The following is an 18241-nucleotide window of genomic DNA, read 5'->3' on the forward strand; positions in this document are numbered from 1 at the left end:
GCCCGGCCTTTCCAGGCAATTCAACATTGTGTGTGGTGAGAGGTGTCAATGACTAGGGGGAATGAATGTGAGTTCAGAGCTAGAGGGGAATCTCAGCTTCTCGCTTCTACTGTAAGACCTTTGGCACCAGATTCCACTGTGACAGCCTTCTTGGGTCAAGTGGATGAAGGCTCAGACAGTAAGTGATGTACGGATGTTTTCAGCTTATTATGTGAAAGGAGCGACAGCTGCTGAATCATACTTGATGAGTTCGCCTCGAAGACATATCGAAGGCAGCGGACTGGGACAAAGAATTCACTTTTAAGAAGTTTTAAATCAAGCAGTTTCTTTGCATGGTGGTACTGGTAGTATCCATGTTTAAACTAACATGATCCTCGCATCTAGTTCTGTCACAAAATACATATCCCAGCTTTCACAGCTGAAAGTTTTAAATCTATTAAAGACACAGAGGCAAGGGTTATATCCACTCAGTTAACAGTTTTACTGTTGCATGAACATGTATTGCTCTTTACTAGCGTGTTTTTTGTATATTCTGCATTGCTAATGGATCTGTTTATGTGACATATGTATTTGTTTCCCTCCCCATGTTTAGATTTTCTGCACAATACATTGAGGATTACGTTATCTTTTTTCTTTCAGGTACTCAGGGGAAACAGAACATGGCGAGGAATTGAAGCAGAGGCCTCGTTCAAGAAACGAGAAAAAATGACGTTTTGTCATTTTTATGTTTTTTTTTTTTTTTAATACATACTTGTTAAACTCGAAATTGAGCTGCTTTAGAAGTAAAACGAGAGGACGTTGAGCATAATCCTTATCTGTATCCTTCGAGGTATCCAAACTTTCCGACAGAACAGCTGGAAAATGTATGCATGTCTAAATTTAGTCCCCCCCACCCCCCAATTGATTGCTCAGTAGACCTGGCTAGGGCTATCTATTGCTGTCTCAAGTGTCTTAAACCAACCATAATTTACTTTGAGCTTCTTAGGATTGAATGGAGACTTTGTAACTCGTCGTGATATGGTCCAAGAACTTCCAGTAATTAGTTTGTTTGTTTTTTAATACCACAGAGTTGATGTACTAGTGAACAGTCTCCATCAGTGCATTGATCATCCTGGAAGCCATTCCTCTCAACTTGGTCCTTAATTAGTCAAACCTATTAGACACTGCCTCTTCTTTCCCGCAGCCGGCACAAAAGGAAATAAAATACTAAGGGGCAGATTTATGAAAAGTCGCCACTTTACTTGCGCCCCCTTAGCACCCCCATTACACCACCAGGTGTGCGCCATATTTAAATTTTAAAATGGTAGTTAGGGGACCAGCACCAGAATTTCTGATGCTAGTCTGGCGCGCTGCAGGATTAGCATAAAAAATGTTGACCCTAATCCTGCAAAGCACCCACGGGCCCATTGTGGCCCATGGAAGCCTCCTTTTACCACCTGCTCTAGCGGGCATTAAAATAACAGAAATAAATGATGCAAAGAAATCTGTTACATTGGCTCCCCCTAATGGGGAACGTCCTTTTTGCATACATTATGCCTGGCAAAGGCATAATGTAGCGCTATGGGTTACAAAGTGGTGCAGTGCAAGTGCAAGTGCTTTTGGCCTGCTAGGGCCACTTTAGCTGCAAAGAAATTATACTAATGTGGCGTCAGAATGGCGCTAGGGGCTCTTAAATATGCTCCAAAAATGTTGCAACCGTGCAAGCTCAGCCAGCTTACACAACAGTATTAATCCCCCCCCCCCCCCCCGGCAACAGCCAACTTGCACCCTTTACCACCTCGTAAGCTGTCATTCATCTTTCCTTTGAGGTCCTGGGTTAGGACATTCATGAGTAATTGACAGACGTATGGAGGTGGACAATGATCTGGTGCTTGGAACCAACAAGTTGAAAACCCATAACAGAATGCAGAATTACTGCTAATACAATCTTCTGCAACACAACCGTAACAAAAATCTTCAACTTCTCCAACTTCTCTGGCAACGCCTCCCCCAGTACCTCAAAGAAAAAATCTCCCAGGGCAAAAACTGTAAGCAATAGCCGCTCTTTACCGTTCTTCCGTTACGCCGCAGACCTTGCACTCCCTTTTCCACTTCAGCTGCAGATCAGCACACCTGGTGCTCAGGCACATCTTCTCCTTCCACCCCTGCACATGGCCTACGCAGAAAACCTTGCAAGAGAAAGCTTGATGCCAGAGCTCAGGCATATGCCTCATTTAAAAACCCAGCACTCTAAAGCATCCGAGGTCCTGCCAGGACAATTAAGGAGCTTGACCAGTGCTGCAACATGTGGCGAGGCGGTAAACCTGTGTTGCTACAATCCACTGCTGCAGAGGAAGCCGGTGCCAAGCACAGGTTCCACACTGATTCTTCACCATTCATCGGCACTTTACTCAACCCACAAAACGTTCTCCTCTTCTGTGAGCTGTGGTCTGTAGCTGTAGGAAGACTTCAAATACTCTCTGTAGCTGGTCCTTCTGAAGCACACAGAATAGGTAATCAGGACTATCATCTGCAGATTCAGAAGTCTCCTTGTCACCAAACGCAAGAACTGCACATACAATGTGGTCAGGGAAATAGCTTTAATTCATAAATGAGCAAACTCCTTGTTAACTATCATGCTCCAACTGTCCTCCAACCTCTGAAGTTCCATTGGTAACAACATCCAGGTTCCTCTTACAGTCCGCTGCATACGTAACAGAACAGTGTGTGCACGCTGCAGACAGCCAAAGTCTGGGAACAGTTTGGATGACCAAAGAAAACTGTGTTAATACTTTTACATCACGTATCTCAAAGTTTTGAGCTTTCATTGAGTTTCGGGTCAATTGAATACATTCACAGGGATTCAGGGTAGCGTATATTTTCTTTAAACATTGTATCTATAATTGTGACATTTGGTAACTTGAAAGATCCCCTGAACCCAAGGAAACTCTGGAATATACACTGGATTTTTGAGACCTTTCTCCAAAATAGATAATGAAATCTGCAGTGGCTACAAGAGGTGTATCGAGTGAACCACTGTATCTTCTGACCTCCCAAGCCAACCTAGCCTTGACACAATGCTCTAACATAGAAAGATCCCACTCCTTGTTAACCAAATCAGGCTGACTTATGAGTAACTCCAGCTACAAAATTTCACATTTCTTGTTTGAAGTCTTGACATAAAAATCAATCAATAATTCTCCTTTACTGTTACTTACTTGCATTCTCCATAAACACTGGTTAATATCAACATGTAAACCCAACCTCTGTCCGGCCACAGGTGCTCTCAACAGTCCTGCATTGATAACTTTGAAATTCACAAAATATAACTTTAATTTTTTTTAAACAAAAACATTGTGATTGTTTAATTTGGGATGAGGGCCATGGCCCTGCTGGGCCTATCCGAAAATCCCTAAGGAGGAAAACTTATTGATTTTTCAACCATAAACCGGTTTATAATGTTTTCTTGCCTGCTCAGAAGTCTGTGCAATATGCATCCTACCTGGAATTGAAAGGGTCTCAGGAAGGGCAGCCGGCTCTATAAATCAGGGTATTGAACCAAGCAATAGAACGTGCATTGAGGTGTGCCTCATTCGCCACAGATTAAACACTTTAGCCTCCTGATGGCTATTAAAAAGCATATTCCAAACTGACAAGAGCTTTCTCGAAAGACAAAAGCTGTGTATACATCTTACTTTTCCCGATAAAGTGCTCGCCCTTGAATATCAAAATCACATCACCGCATAATCATTGCAATTCTGTGTTGCACAAGGAAAAGTGTCAATCAAATCAAAGGTGTTCTGAGAAACATAGATGTGTGCAACAAGCCAGTGACATTCTACGTTGTATTTGAAATGGTGTAAGCACATTTTGCGATGTTCTGAGTTGCACATGGAAAGATATAGGTGAAACTAGTTTTCTGTGTGAAACCCTAGGAAGGTTAGTTCACTTCTGAACATCACCTTAGCAACCAGACAGTGACCCTGCACACAGTACAGGATACATGTAATTCAATCACAAACAACATAAATATTCACATTTTTCAATGAAACAAACCAGACTTAAAATCCTTTTATCTTTACAGGGTTTGAAAGCACTTCTTCTTATGAACCCATCAAAGGTCTCCCTCCCTCGCAGCACTTTACAGTCGGCAAACTCTACGAAGCATCAACGGGCCAGCGCTAAAGCGGTTTCTGTCCCTCCCTATCTTGCAGGTCAGTACCTGAACAGCACCATATTCCTCAAACAGCTATCTGGACCTGAAGGTTTCTCAGCCAGTGACATATTCTAGATCTAGCTGTTCAACTGAGTTTCCCTAACCATGGGGCACATTTCATCAACTATCTGGCAAGGCCTGTAAGCTTCTTTATACAACTGGCCATGAACTGCTTGTGAAGTAGGATCAGCCCTAACGAGAAGTTCAATGTCTGAACTTATTCAATCGACTACTGGAGACCACTACCCTCTAGCATTAAATCAGTACAACAGCAAAATATGTATGATGACAGAATTGGTGTTTGTTGCATTTTTTCAGAGCGGAGAACAGGAAAACGTGCTCCCTAGACATGGATACATTCTTGCAGATGTTAAAAAACTATATTTCTCATGGGATAATGTATTACTGATATGTAAATCTCTGTGGCTGTTCACTCTGTTGGATCTTACTTGGTTTAATGCTGTGCCGGACTACTAGCTTTCTAAACCACTTGGTGCTCAAATATTAAAAGCCTCTACCAACCCCGGCAAACTCTACCAAGTAAACATAAAACCCTCTTTAAGGTGCCTCACTATAATAATAATGCTACAATTGGTAGATCCTTCTCACGCACGCTCGACTATAAACTCTTTCCTGATGGACCTGGAAACTCTTTCCTGGTGGATCTGATCAGATTATCTCTGCTCTTTTCTTAAGAAAAAGTTCACAGCGGTTCTGTTGCTTCAGCCATGTATCTAATACCAGGGCTAGGAGCGTCCAGGGCAGTAGGGAGCAGTACACAAATGCAGTCAGTCATCTGAAGGTCTCCTTTAGTCTGTGTTCCTCTGATCAGACAGATTCAGGTCAGTTCTCGGATCTCCTTGAGTCTCCAGGTCATTGGACTCAGTCCGATTCCTAACATTATGCCATGTTATATATCACTTAGCTAACTCCATTGTCACACTGATGGGTCTTTCAAAGGTAGTACCTGCAGATTATGTATTCTGAATAGACGCAGGACTCTCTGGAAGTGGTAGAGCCCTTAGAAGCACTAAAGTCTACAAGTACTTTGATGACATGTAGTCAGCATTTTCTGCTAAACTAGCAACCTCCCTCAGTTATGTTCACCTGGCAACCACCAGATTCTTGGGGGGAAAGTCTTGGATAACTGTCAGCTCAACATCTGCACAAGTAGGTGCCTTATCACTTTGTCTGTGTGCGTTCAAGAGGGATGAAAGTCCCTCCTTGCCAAGGTATATCGCATATTATTTATTTCCTCTGAAGGTCTAACTCATCGTGGAATAGCTTTCAAGTGGCAGGTCACACGAGGGAGCGGATGGGCAGTATGTGCAAAAGTTCGATCTTAGTAGTCTGGGTTCAGATTGAACACTCAGTGTGGGCTACTGTGCAGATCTGCGATAGTGAGCAACACATCAAGCCAGAAAACAGTGTAACTGTGGTGTCTGTCTGGTTGACGACAGAACTAGTTCTCATTTATGCCAGCCTTCCCCAGTTGTTGCATTTTCTATCATTTAAGGTCACATCTTTTCTCCCTGAAACTCTTCTTGTGCCATCAAACTATGAAGTTTCTTCATCTATAAAAATATCTTGCCATGCTTTCTGGACTTCATGACTCTTAACAAAGATCCACCAGTATGTTTTTCCCAGTATCTTCTGTTCCCATCTTAATGCACATGCCATCAAATCAAGTTAATGCATATATTTTCCCTTTCCAATTTCATGCAAAATCTATCTTTCTATTTTGCTGGGAAATAGTTGTATAAAAAAAAGTAAAGTGCTTCAGCTTTTTGCATGTAGGTTGAATGAAGACATGTATGGTGATGCTACAAGACAAATGGCGTCTTTCTGCATTGCTTTGCCAAGTGCTGTTTGACCAGAATAATTCAACAATAAAGGTTTATTTTGCGGTTTCACTTCACAAGTTAATGGGAAAAATAATTGCACTCAAGAGTGCGAAGACACAGGAATCTAAATTGCCTATGACTGGTTGGCTCTGAGGACTCTAGTTTCCTTTAATACTTTGTCGTCACTTTGGGGTAGGGGTGCGGGTGAGGGGAAAGGTCGTATTCCATGACAACCATCGTTTCCATGCTCTCCTTCCTTCTCAGTGCTTCTTCCATCACCAGGTTCCTCCAAGTGCACCTTGAAGCAACTCTCCGCCACCCAACTGTACCCAATTCCAGAAAGTGCCACGAGGCCATCGCAAGATGGTTTAAGTGCTTTACTAAAATACCAAATTAAATACTATAATAAAATAAAAATTCCTCCCATAGTACCTTTGAACACGTATCTTCTTATCTGCAGATCACAGTCCTAGCTCTCTTGCAGCGGCCTTTTTTTCTACGTCGGAAACTCATCCTTAGAAGCCTTTTACTGAAACGCAGAATGTGAGGGAGTCCAGTGAAGCGAGGTTATTTCAATTCTCTGACTCCATAGCAGATAACCCCTCTGTCCTGTTTTCTCTCAATCGGTTTCAGACGGGAGTTTCCCACCTTTCATGAATGGTCTGAAGTGTAGGGAATTATGCTCCGGTAGCGGTATCTTTAGAAATCCAACCGATTGTGGTCTTTTAAGAATTTCACAGGGTGAGATGTTCCTCAGTAACGGTGGGTGAAGGACAGGGGTAAAGTCCAGACTGCACAGCATCAACAGCCTGAACTTAGGCAAATATGCCTGCAAGCTATAGATGCCCCATCTCTCTCTGTACTTTTACTGTCATTCTAGCAGCTAGGCAAAGGCAGTTTCCCCTCTGGTTGGCACACTGGCAGTACCAGCATTGCCCTGATCCCGTTGAGTAGCCTAGCCAATTCGCCTTTAATCTGATAATTTCCCTTCTAGATGCAGCACTACCCTCATCAAAACTTTTTGGTGGCATTTAAGAAAACACTGAGGAACATAATGGAGGACGAATATTTCAAAACAACATAGATACTATTGCTCCCAAATTCAGTTAATGCCCGTCTGAATGCGTGACTTGGAAAACTGCATAAAATAATCTCTGTTGACATTAAAATATGATGATAAATGTTATCCTTATTGTGAAGTTAAATGGTTAGCAAATTTGTTTCTAGACTCAAACCTGAAATCCAGGTCTCACCTTTAACTTGTCTACCGCTGTGCTCTGCCGCCTAGCCTTCTCGCCCCTGTCTGTGCTGTTGGCCACCACTGACATTACCTCGACTTGGCTCTGCTAGGCCTCTTGGCAGATTCTCATACTTGGCTCTGCTAGGCCTCTTGTGCAGATTCTCATACTTGGCTCTGCTAGGCCTCTTGTGCAGATTCTCATACTTTGCTCTGCTAGGCCTCTTGTGCAGATTCTCATACTTTGCTCTGCTAGGCCTCTTGTGCAGATTCTCATACTCATAAATTCCAACTCGTCTGGTGGACCTGCAGTGCTAGCAGCTTGAAGAACAGTGCTCCAAGAGAGGCACGTAGGGAATTGTTATGGAATGAGGCTTGTTTGCGTGGTGGGGAGTAACTTCTCACAAGATGGTGGTTGCAACCATGAAAGGACTACCGCTGATTACCAGCCTGCAGAATCATGGGAAGCCAACCACTCGACATCACCGGAGGTCAGACAGAGACAGGAAGTTGTACCTCTTATGTACTATGATTAGACCTGTCCTGCAGTGTGGAATGACGTATAAAGTGCACATGGGATCTTGTGAACACACACTAGACTTGAATTTAAAGTATTGGTCAATGCCCATGAGGTGGTCTCAGAATCTAGTGACTACGAGGCAGAATGCATATTGAAAAAGTTGCTGTCGCTTAATAAGCTATTTTGGGAAAAGGAAATACAATCTGCACCCATAACAAAACCCCGAAGGACACTATTGTGGAGTCCACCGCAGCTCTCTGTAGGGTGGAAGGGAATAGTAGGACCTTGATCATAGAATCAGGGTTGGGTTTGGAGTAGGGGTGCGCGGAGTTCACATAATTTGCTTTTACAAAATTACATGAAATGCAAATCCATCCTTTTGCGCTATATTTTAGTTTAAATACGTCCTTGTATCAATTTTTGGCACAAGGACGCATTTAAACAAGAGCACACCGGGGGAAAAAAGCTCCCATCACTTTGTGGTTTCCTTGCGTTTGCAGTAAATTTTTACCGCGAATTGCACAGTTATGCAAAGTGCCATCAGTTTGGGAATTTCAGATAACAAACATAATGCAACATTCACGAAATGGTAGAAATGACACCAGTGTGATTTAAATGTTGCCAAGGCCTAGCTTACAGACAGCAGGAAGGTCATATGGTCAGTGTCCAGAATGGAGCCCAGTTTCTTTGCACTTCCTGAGGGACTCTGGGACGTGCTCAGGCCTCACAAACAGGTCTGTGGCCAATAGAAGTACTCACCCTCTGGCCACCACTTTCTTCATCTATGCAGCATTAACTTGTAGCCAGTTAGTTTCAGCCACTCCCTGGCAGCGCTGAGCTCTGCCTGACTCTGCAGGCCTGTGACTAATGATCACCACATAGTCTTAACGTGATTCTGAGCCCAGGTATCCCCATCATGCTCAAAACTGCACAATTTCCGAGGCTATCAAAGGACACTGGTGGTGAAGAAGTGCGAAGAGCAAAGGGCCTCGAGGTGCACCCCAAACTAACTAAACGGTGCCAACTGGGCTATGCGCACTCTGATAGGGGCAACGCTAGGCACAGCTGCCGAGACCCAACCGTGCAGTGCTGCAGGGGCTTTTTAGGGGGACAAGGCGGGTCGGATTCTAGGCCATTCTTGAATCAATGTTAAGTGAATTCAGAACATAACTTTTCTTTTTCAATGCTGGAGAAGTCTATATGCTTAAGTTCCAGAATTATACTTCCTCAGGGGTCCCTTTGGCAAATTCCCTTCCTGTAGAGCCTTTCTCTGAACCCATTGTTTTTTTAATGCTCCAGACCTTTCTTTTGTGGGAATGTCGAGAGCACCAGACAGCTTTGCTGTGGCTTTGCACGCAGGCTGCGTCTCTTGCTGTCTCAATGAGACTGAAAAAAGTTTGGTACCTGGATTAAAGCTTTCTTCACAGTTACCAACGTAAGCAATTCAAACCTCTCTTCTCTGCGTCGATATGGTCAGACGTCAGTTTTTGTTAAGGAAGAGAGCTGCCGGGAGGGTCAAGCGTAGGAACTTCCGGCTGAAAGATTTTTAGAGTCCGATTACTTGGCCTGGCAGCACCAAACCTCTGCCGGGCGCCCAGATGTTCACAGACCACAGCAGGTCTACGGCAGTAAGCCAGGAGTCACTGAAGGATATTTAACAATTTGGTGGGTGGTGGACGGAGGCTGTAGTATTACAGATGACTCAAGAGTTCGGCGCCTGGATATTTTGGAGGTCCCTTCATCTGCACCACCTGTGGCTGGATTTATTCCTTTCACGTGTCAAAGCATTTCCTTTTCATGCACTGGAAGGTGGATACTGCCTTTGCTGTCTTGTTAAAAAAAATACATCCCTACCTTCTGGGGCCGGACACGCTTTATAAGGTTTACAAATAAATAAATACATAAATAAATAATTTGAGCCAGACATCAAACACAAACGCACAGACACTGACTGGGTACATAGGCCATGTTGGGATCATTCAGAGGGGGGCATTGGTTGGAAACAAGTTACTGATGGGGTGATGATTCGACCATAAACTCAAATACTTGAGTCTAAGCGGAATCCAGTCCAGCGAACTCTAGTCCCAGCAGCCTGTGCAAACCTCTCTAAACACAAGACTAGGAGAAGCTCCGATCAGAGCACAAGGCCGGAGAGACCCAGGCCGCTGGCCTAGAGACAGACATAAAAGAGAGACGCAGCCCCTGCTACAACCTTTAACAGCGGCAAGAGCTACGTCAGCATTTCTAAACAGGGCCGTCAATATGGGAGAAGGGTAAGCAGACTTCCACAAACTGAGCATCAACATACTACGTGCTTTTCGTGGGTCTTTGCCGTCCAGGCGCCTATCCCTGAACAGAGGGCACTTTCTTTCCGATACAAACTCCTCAAAAAGGTTTGTCTCTAGCAGTGTACAGCATCTCTTTAATGCTGATGACGTCCTCCCTGAACAGCTCTCAAGCCCCAACTATCACGATATATCGCAGGCTGACCCTTCAATCTCTTTCCAGGATCCATGGCGGGATCCCTCTACCCCACTCATTCCAAGGCCTCCATATCATATCGCACTCTGCTCCCCTCTCATCATCTGTACTGCAACACTCAGGATGCTCTTTCCTTCCTTCTTCCACAAGATAGTTCCTGTTCCTTCACTAGTCCCTTACTGCCTCACAGGGACTCTCCATTTATGGATTACCTCGTTAGGTTTCCCTTTCCCACAGCCTCCTGTTAAACTACCAGCAACCAGCTTTCTCTTCAGTCTGCCTCCTCTCAGCTTTGCTCTTTCAATTATTTACAGGAGTTCAAACTCTGAAGTACCAGCATAGCCTTTGGCCTGGCTCCTATATCCCACCACTTATCTTTCAGTGAAGAAACTTATTTCGCTCCTCTCCTCTTGCTTTCAATTCACAGCTATCTTCTATACGCTCTTTGATTCTCTCTGAAATTTGCATCCCCTCCCACCCCAACATGCCTGGCCATCTCTAAAGTCATGCAGATCCAGAAATGCTGAACTACGGCCAGAACCTATAGGGCAGAGTTGCAATAAGCCCCTGAGAACCTGCTGTCCATGGGGTAATGAACCTTTGTAGTGTGTGCGCACGCTCACATCTCAAATCCCAGCACTGCCATCACTGGTTTTATTTGTAAGACCAGCAGGCTGTCGACCAGCCTTGTCCCTTGCACATCTCCTTGTGCTTGAGGAAGCAGCTCTGCACGCGAAACTTGCGGCCACAGTCTTCACATGCATACAGGGTACCATCGTGGGTTTTCATGTGCTCCGTCAGGTGGTGTTTCAGCTTGAACTTCTTGTTGCAGACAGAACACCCAAAGGGCCGGAGGCTGAAGGTCAACATGATATGCCGATCCCTCTTGGGCTTCACGGCAAAGCGTTTCCCACAAAGACAACCAAACTTTTTGCCGTCGGGTGCAGCCATGATCTTGACTGGGGCATGGATCACCTGCCCATGAACGGTGTGGGTGATGATTTCATTCCCATGGAGGTCCACAGGCTTGGGTGTCAGCTGAGGGAACCCTACCTCATTTGACATTTTCCCCATGTAGCTTAGGTGCCCATCAGATGGAACCAGATAGCTCACCTCACTGCCTGACTGAAAGTCTGATGAATAGATACTTTGCAGCTCTGACATGCCAAGGGCACGTCCATGGCTCAGAGATTTCAGAAGGTTTCCCTCATGACCGGGGAACGTGAAGCCTTCATCCTGCTCAAAGCGCTCCTGCTTGATGTAGAAGATGTTAGAGTCCTGGGAAGAGAAGCATTCCTGCTCTGCCCTGGAAGAAGACTCTTTGTAAGAGCAGCTTGCCACATTACTACCCTCTGCTTCCTCAAGGATAATTTTTCCAGACTTGTCTATTGACCTGCTAGGGACCTGGGGCTGTTCTTCATCTTCCTCCTCCTCCTCCTCGTCATCATCATTCGACACCTGAATTTTAATGACATCATCATCCTGACAATCATCAGACTGCTGGGCCGACGCAGAGTCCTCCCTCTGGCTGGGTACATCTGCGGTACCACTATCACCCTCGTCCCGCTGGGCCAGGTAATTGCTACTGCTGGGAGACTGGCTCTCACTGGCCCTGCTGGACCACTTTCGGCTGGAGATGCTCTCTCGCTCCTTCAGGATCTCAGAGCAGCGGTCCACCACCTGCCACATCTGAAGGCCACTGGCCACGAGAAGGTGGCTGGGCAAAGCCTCCACATTCAGCCTCAGCCGACCAGAGTAGATGAGCTGCAGGAGGTTTTCGAAGGCTTCGGGCTCGATGGCACTGGGTAGCACAAGGCAGCTGGTGTCATTGAGGAGAAGCTTGTCATGGAAATAAGGCGAGGAGGCCGCAAGCACGGTTTTGTGTGCCTGGAACACGCGACCCTGCACATGCACGCTGATGTCGCAGAACTTCCCCTCCAGCCGGTGCCGATTAAGACTCTCGAGAAGGACCGCACTGTAGTGTGGAAATTGAATGTGGATGGCTCTGGTCTGTGGCTCCATGGTATGTCCAGAAGTAGAACTGCGCAAGGGGGGTAAAAGAAAAAAATAAGTAAGACGAAGGGAGAACTAACAGAAGTTGAGACTGTAATGGGAGGAGGGAAAACAAGAAGCATAATCAAGTGAGATGCCAAAAAAACATAGGGTGAAAAGAGAAAATAAAAATAAAGTAGAGGAATACTACCAGCAGGGAGTGGAGAGGAAGTGAAAGGTGAAAGATGGAGAAAGTGGGTGGCACACAGATGAGAGGCAAGGCAAATAAAGCAGGGTCACAGATAAGATCAGCGATAACGAGGAGTGAGAAAGGGAAGAACGAGGAAGGGTGAGAAGTGAAGAGGTGATTTCTGCAAGTGGGGACTACAGATGGAGTGATGTTGAAAAAATAATGCTAACAGTGAAAAGTAAAGTTGGAACAAGGTAAAAGTAGTGAGAGAAGTAAGGACCAGTATAGCAGTAAGGAAGTGGATAGAGAAGTTGGGAAGTGGCACCATAAAAGAGGGAGAGTAGAGACTGAAAGGAGTATGAGAGGAAAGCTATAGATAGGAAGGGAGAAAAGAGGAAGCTGACGAGGGAAGGTGGATTGTAGGGTTTCAGAACAGGAGGTAGAGAAAGGATAGCAATGGCGAACCTCCCTTTAAGTGCATCATCCCTATATATCAAACCGATAGATCCCTCCTATGAAGGGTGGGTGTGTTCTCTTCCACAAAGAACTGCTGACGGCTCTTTCAGACACATCTTCAACAAAACCATCCAAGCAATATCTGTCCTCCAATGGACAGAGAAGATGTTCAAATACATTTCAAGACAAGGACATTTCCCTTCCACACGGCAGTCCAAGAAATCATAATGATTCTCCTTCACGCACCAATGTGCTCTACAACATCTAAAACAACGCAAACCGTTTTATTTTTACTTCGTCCAATGGGCAAAAATTATGTAAACTCCCTGTGCTTTTCACTTGTGGGCCTGGATGTCAGATTTCCAGTGTTCACTCTCTAGGCATATTGTGCCCAAGTAAACCAGGGGTCTCCGACCTTAACTATAACAAGAGCTACTTCTGATCACTGAAAATCATTGAGCTACTGAAGGCTAAACAACTCATGCATTACTTCCAGACACCCCAACTTCCTTGACTTTAAGCCTAATGTTCATAGAGCCAAATGCTATGGTTTGAACAAAATACTTTGACAAGGGGTACTATGAAAGGGCTGCCACGTGTCAGTGAGAGCGTGGTCTCTGGGGATGTATGAATATGTGTGCATATGAATTGGATATATGTGTATGGGTAACAGAGCTGGTGTTGTATGTACTTGTGGCACAGAGCATACCTTTCGCCATATGTGATACAGTTAAAAGTAGAAAACAAACATACAACCATATTTTTAAATGGGAGAAATTTAAAGTGCAAACATGTTCATAATGTGGAACATTTTTTTGGCATTTTACATTTCTCCCATTTGAAAAAATGATTGTATTTTTCAGTTATAAATATTCCACAGTGTACTAATGGCCACAGGGAGCAATAGGCCTGCTGTCTGTAAATGCAACATTTTGAAAAATAATTTGAGAAAATTTAATTGAAAAGTTATCTTTATTATAAGGTAACTTTTCATGTTTATTTTCTCCTATTGAAAAGCACAGAAACCATCATTTTGTCTCATTTCTAATACTGAGTTAACAAGGACTTTTATTTAAGAGTTTTGGTACTTCAATTCTTCACCTCTGTGACCTGGGTCATAAATCTGACCCCAGCACTGCTCCTTATCCGCCCCTGCTACCTGCAGCCTGGTGATATTAATGTAAAATAAATGCAGCTTTAACTTAACTTTAAAAGGAAAAATAATATCCTGTGTTTATTTAAAAGTGAACTCCAGGCTGTGAGCTACTATGAAGGGGTATGGAAGCTACAAGTAGCTCGCTATTCACTAGTTGGAGACACCTGAAGTAAACAGTTGCAAGAGATTCTGGATGAAATGATAAAGCTGCCTGCATATGGGCCAACAAATGCATGCTACCTCTGAAGGCAAGAGCAGACTTCTCCTCATGATTCAAAGCACAAGCCTCTAGGCAGGCAGAGCAGCAGTGTACTCCATATGCATTCTTCAAGATTTATGTACAGATGTTGATCCTGATTTTGTAAAATGCGCAAATACTTCACTTCCATCGATATAATTAATTTAGAAAGAGACATGATTTGCTTCCTGAACACCAAATGGTTGGTGATGACCAAATACAGGTGACTTCAAGCTTCTGCAGCAAGGCATGAGAAGGATCTACCACCTGCCTGCTGAGGTTGATTTGGGGTAGATTAGCTAAGTGCAGTGAGGGGGAGCAGCGAGTATGGGAAGTGTACCAGGAACATTTATGTTGGGTTTTGGAAAGGCCACTGAGAGGGAGTGCAGAATGAGTGGTGCCTTGACGGTAGCACGTTTTTGTATAGAGAGGCAATGACGTGTTTGTAAGGAATGATTCATGGTGTCAAAGAATGGAATGTTTAACTGAAGAGTGATCAAAAGCTAAAGCGCTGTGCAGTGAAGCCAATCTTAGAAGCATGTCCTACTATGCCCATCCTGTATTTGCCAACTTCGCTTTCCCATCACTAACAGTGACTCATGCTTGGAACTCTTCCCATATTCTGAAAAGAAAAGAAAACCCCACAAACCTGTTAACCAGGGTAACGCCTACAGGTCCTAGCTGCCTTTGATCAGACACTGCCTACTATTTCCTCTGCTCCATACCAACATAAGACACTATCTTGGGCTAGGAAACCACAAAGCCACAGGATGAGCGTGAGTAACTAAATAGAATGAGGTATGATGGCAGATTTGGAGACCGGGGCGGGCTCTTGAGCTTCAGGGGTCCTAGGTCACAAGTGGGCATGCCTGGGTCGTTCAGGCATGAAAGGATGTGCACATGCATAGGAGAAAGAGCATTGCGTGCCTGGTTCTACCCACCCCCGAGTCCTGACCCTCTACTGTTTACCTCTCTCGCTAGTCTCCCTACCACCCCATCCAATAATCTTGCTTATACTCCCTTCTCTATCCTTTAATGCTTTCTACCCCTCCCCATCCTCCCATGTTGTTCTCTATGCTTTACTCCTTTCTATCCGTTCCCATCCTTCCATTTTGTACCCTCCTCCTAGTTTGTATCCCAGCACTTCTTCCTCCACTGCATGCACTCTGCCTTCCTCTCCTCAACAGCATCTTCATCAGCCCTACTGAGTTTCCGAGGTCCATGTGTGAAGTGCTATTCCAGACTAGTGCTCTACTAGTACCAGATCCCAAAATAAAAAAATCTGGACTGGAGCAGTACATCATACATGGACCTGGGAAACTTCGCAGCTATGCCTCATTGTCTGTACTCTCTCTACTTGCCCTTGTCCACTTCTGCACCCCTTGCTCTAGGCTGCTCTCCATGCCTACACCATGTCTGTACCCCGCTGCATAGCTGCCAAGTTTCCATGTGTGTTGTGCTGCTCCACTCTAGATTTTTTCTTTGCAATCTGGGACCTGTAGTGCTTTTACATAATGGAAAAGGCTAGACTACAAGACACATATTTCAAAGAAAAACCCTGCACTGGAGCAGCACATCACGCATGACCAGGGAAACTTGGCAGGGCTGTCGCTACCCTTCTGTACACCCCCTGCTCTCATTCTCTGCCCCCTCCTCTACTATGTACCCCCTTTCATCCAGACTCCTTCCTTCACTCTACTCCATCTCTCTGCCATGTCTCTTCTATTCGTCTAGTTCCCTCCACTCTTAAAATCTCCCCTCCTCATCCCATGCCCTTACCCCCTCTGTACCACTGGGTCACCTCTCCATCTCTACCCCACCTCTTTTATCCCTTCTCCCCATGTGCCCTCTCCTCCACTCTGTACCCCGTTTTATCGATGCTCCTTCCTTCTCTCTCCTCCATCTCTGCATTTCATCCTATAGTTCATCTCTCTCCCATCCTTCCAGCTCCCTGCTCTCTTACTCACGCCCCTCTCCTTCCAGCCCCCATGTCCCTGCTCCCTGTATCACTGAGTCTCCCCTATCTCTTCCTCCTCTCTACCCCACCTCTTCTATTCCTCCAGTACCACTGCCCCCCTTTCATCCACATTCCTTCCTTCTCTCTACTCTACCTCTCTGCCTTTCCCCCTCTGGTCCATCTTCTCCGCTATCCTTCAAGCTCCCTCCTCTCCTGCCCTCCCAGCCCCTGCCCCCTCTGTGCCACTGGGTCTCCTCTCTGTCTCCTCCCCACCTCGGCTGTCCCTCCACTTCCCCGTGCTCCCCCCGTCTCTCACCGCCCACTCTGGTACCCTAGCCGCCCTAACCCTCTCCTCCCTGGGGCCCTCCCTCCTCCCTGTGCCCTCTGCGTCCTGCCCCTCACCACACTGCCTCCCACCCCGACCACCCCCTCTACTCTTCCATCCCCAAGCCCTCCTCCGGGCTCTCCCTCACGCCCCCGGGGGACCCTCACCTTCCACCGGCGGGAAGCACAGGACAGGCCGCACAGCCCGGTGCAGCACAGCCTAACCCGGCGCTGGCCGACCAGAACACAACCCTGCGGGAGACCTGCCAACGAGGACAACAGAAGCAGAACCCTGGGAGCATCGACAGCAGAGAAGGACAAACGTAGTACAACCCTGGGAGCATCGACAGCGATGAAGGACAAGCGTAGTAAAACCCTGGGAGCATCGAGGGCGAAGAAGGACAAGCGAAGTGGAAAACAGGGAGCATCGACAGCAAAGAAGGACAAGCGAAGTAAAACCCTGGGAGCATCGACAGCAAAGAAGGACATCGAAGGGAAAAGCCCTGGCAACATAGAAGGAGGACAACCGATGCCGAACCCTGGGACCCGACGGACGAGGCGAAGCGCGAGACGCCGCAGCACTGAAGGACGACCGAAGATAAACCCCGGGAGCAGCGAGAACCCAAGGACCGGTCACCGAGGGCACAGCAGACAGACGGACGCCCGCGTGAAAACTACAGCTCCCCGGCGAGCCCATCCCACGATATCTTCCACGTCCCAGCAGCGTGCGGGCAGAGCGCACACGGCTCTCACACAGGACACGTCTGCGGTGGCCGGCAGCGCAGCGGCCGAGGGGTAAACACCGCACAGGTGCCGGGAGCGGAGCCTCGGGGTGCGCGCTGCCCCGTCCCTCCGGCTCCCCTCACAGTCCATAATCTATCATATAATACATACCGTTCCCTCCGCCTCCCCTCCCCCTCACAATACAGGATATATCATATAATACATACCGTTCCCTCCCCTCCCTCTCACAATACAGGATGTATCATATAATACACACCGTTCCCTCCACCTCCCCTCCCTCTCACAATACAGGATATATCATATAATACACGCCGTTCCCTCCGCCTCCCCTCCCTCTCACAATACAGGATATAATATATCATATAATAATGCCCGTTCCCTAGCCTCCTCTTTACTCTCACAATACACTATATAGCATATAATACACACCGTTCCCTCCGCCTCCCCTCCCTCTCACAATACAGGATATATCATATAATACACGCCGTTCCCTCCGCCTCCCTCCCTCTCACAATACACGATATATCATATAATACATACCGTTCCCTCCCCTCCCTCTCACAATACAGGATATATCATATAACACACGCCGTTCCCTCCGCCTCCCTCTCACAATACACAATATAATATATCATATAATACACGCCGTTCCCTCCGCCTCCCCTCACAGTCCATAATCTATCATATAATACACACCGTTCCCTCCGCCTCCCCTCCCTCTCACAATACAGGATATATCATATAATACACGCCGTTCCCTCCACCTCCCTCCCTCTCACAATACACGATATATCATATAATACACACCGTTCCCTCCGCCTCCCCTCCCTCTCACAATACACGATATATCATATAATACACGCCGTTCCCTCCCCTCCCTCTCACAATACACGATATATCATATAAT

The 18241-nt window shown here is 46.1% G+C and overlaps 1 protein-coding gene across 1 annotated transcript; it reads right to left on the reverse strand.

Annotated features, from left to right (window-relative positions):
• Positions 1-2560: 2560 nt before the first annotated feature.
• ZBTB9 (zinc finger and BTB domain containing 9) lies at positions 2561-16904 on the reverse strand. The gene is made up of 2 exons (XM_069241843.1): positions 16759-16904; positions 2561-12318 (listed from the first exon to the last, which is right to left on the reverse strand). The coding sequence occupies exons 1-2, from the start codon at positions 16890-16892 to the stop codon at positions 10932-10934; spliced, it is 1521 nt and encodes a 506-aa protein (XP_069097944.1). The 5' UTR covers positions 16893-16904; the 3' UTR covers positions 2561-10931.
• Positions 16905-18241: the final 1337 nt, after the last annotated feature.

This window comes from Pleurodeles waltl, chromosome 6, assembly GCF_031143425.1.
Source record: "Pleurodeles waltl isolate 20211129_DDA chromosome 6, aPleWal1.hap1.20221129, whole genome shotgun sequence".
Lineage (NCBI taxonomy): Eukaryota > Metazoa > Chordata > Amphibia > Caudata > Salamandridae > Pleurodeles > Pleurodeles waltl.

What these genes read in the sequence shown, in the direction of transcription:
- ZBTB9 (XM_069241843.1), bottom strand. Translation starts at nt 16,892, where the DNA reads ATGCTCCCAGGGTTCTGCTTCTGTTGTCCTCGTTGGCAGGTCTCCCGC. An exon ending in GTGCTTCCCGCCGGTGGAAG is followed by an intron (nt 12,319 to 16,758) that starts GTGAGGGTCCCC and finishes CCCCTTGCGCAG; the next exon opens with TTCTACTTCTGGACATACCA.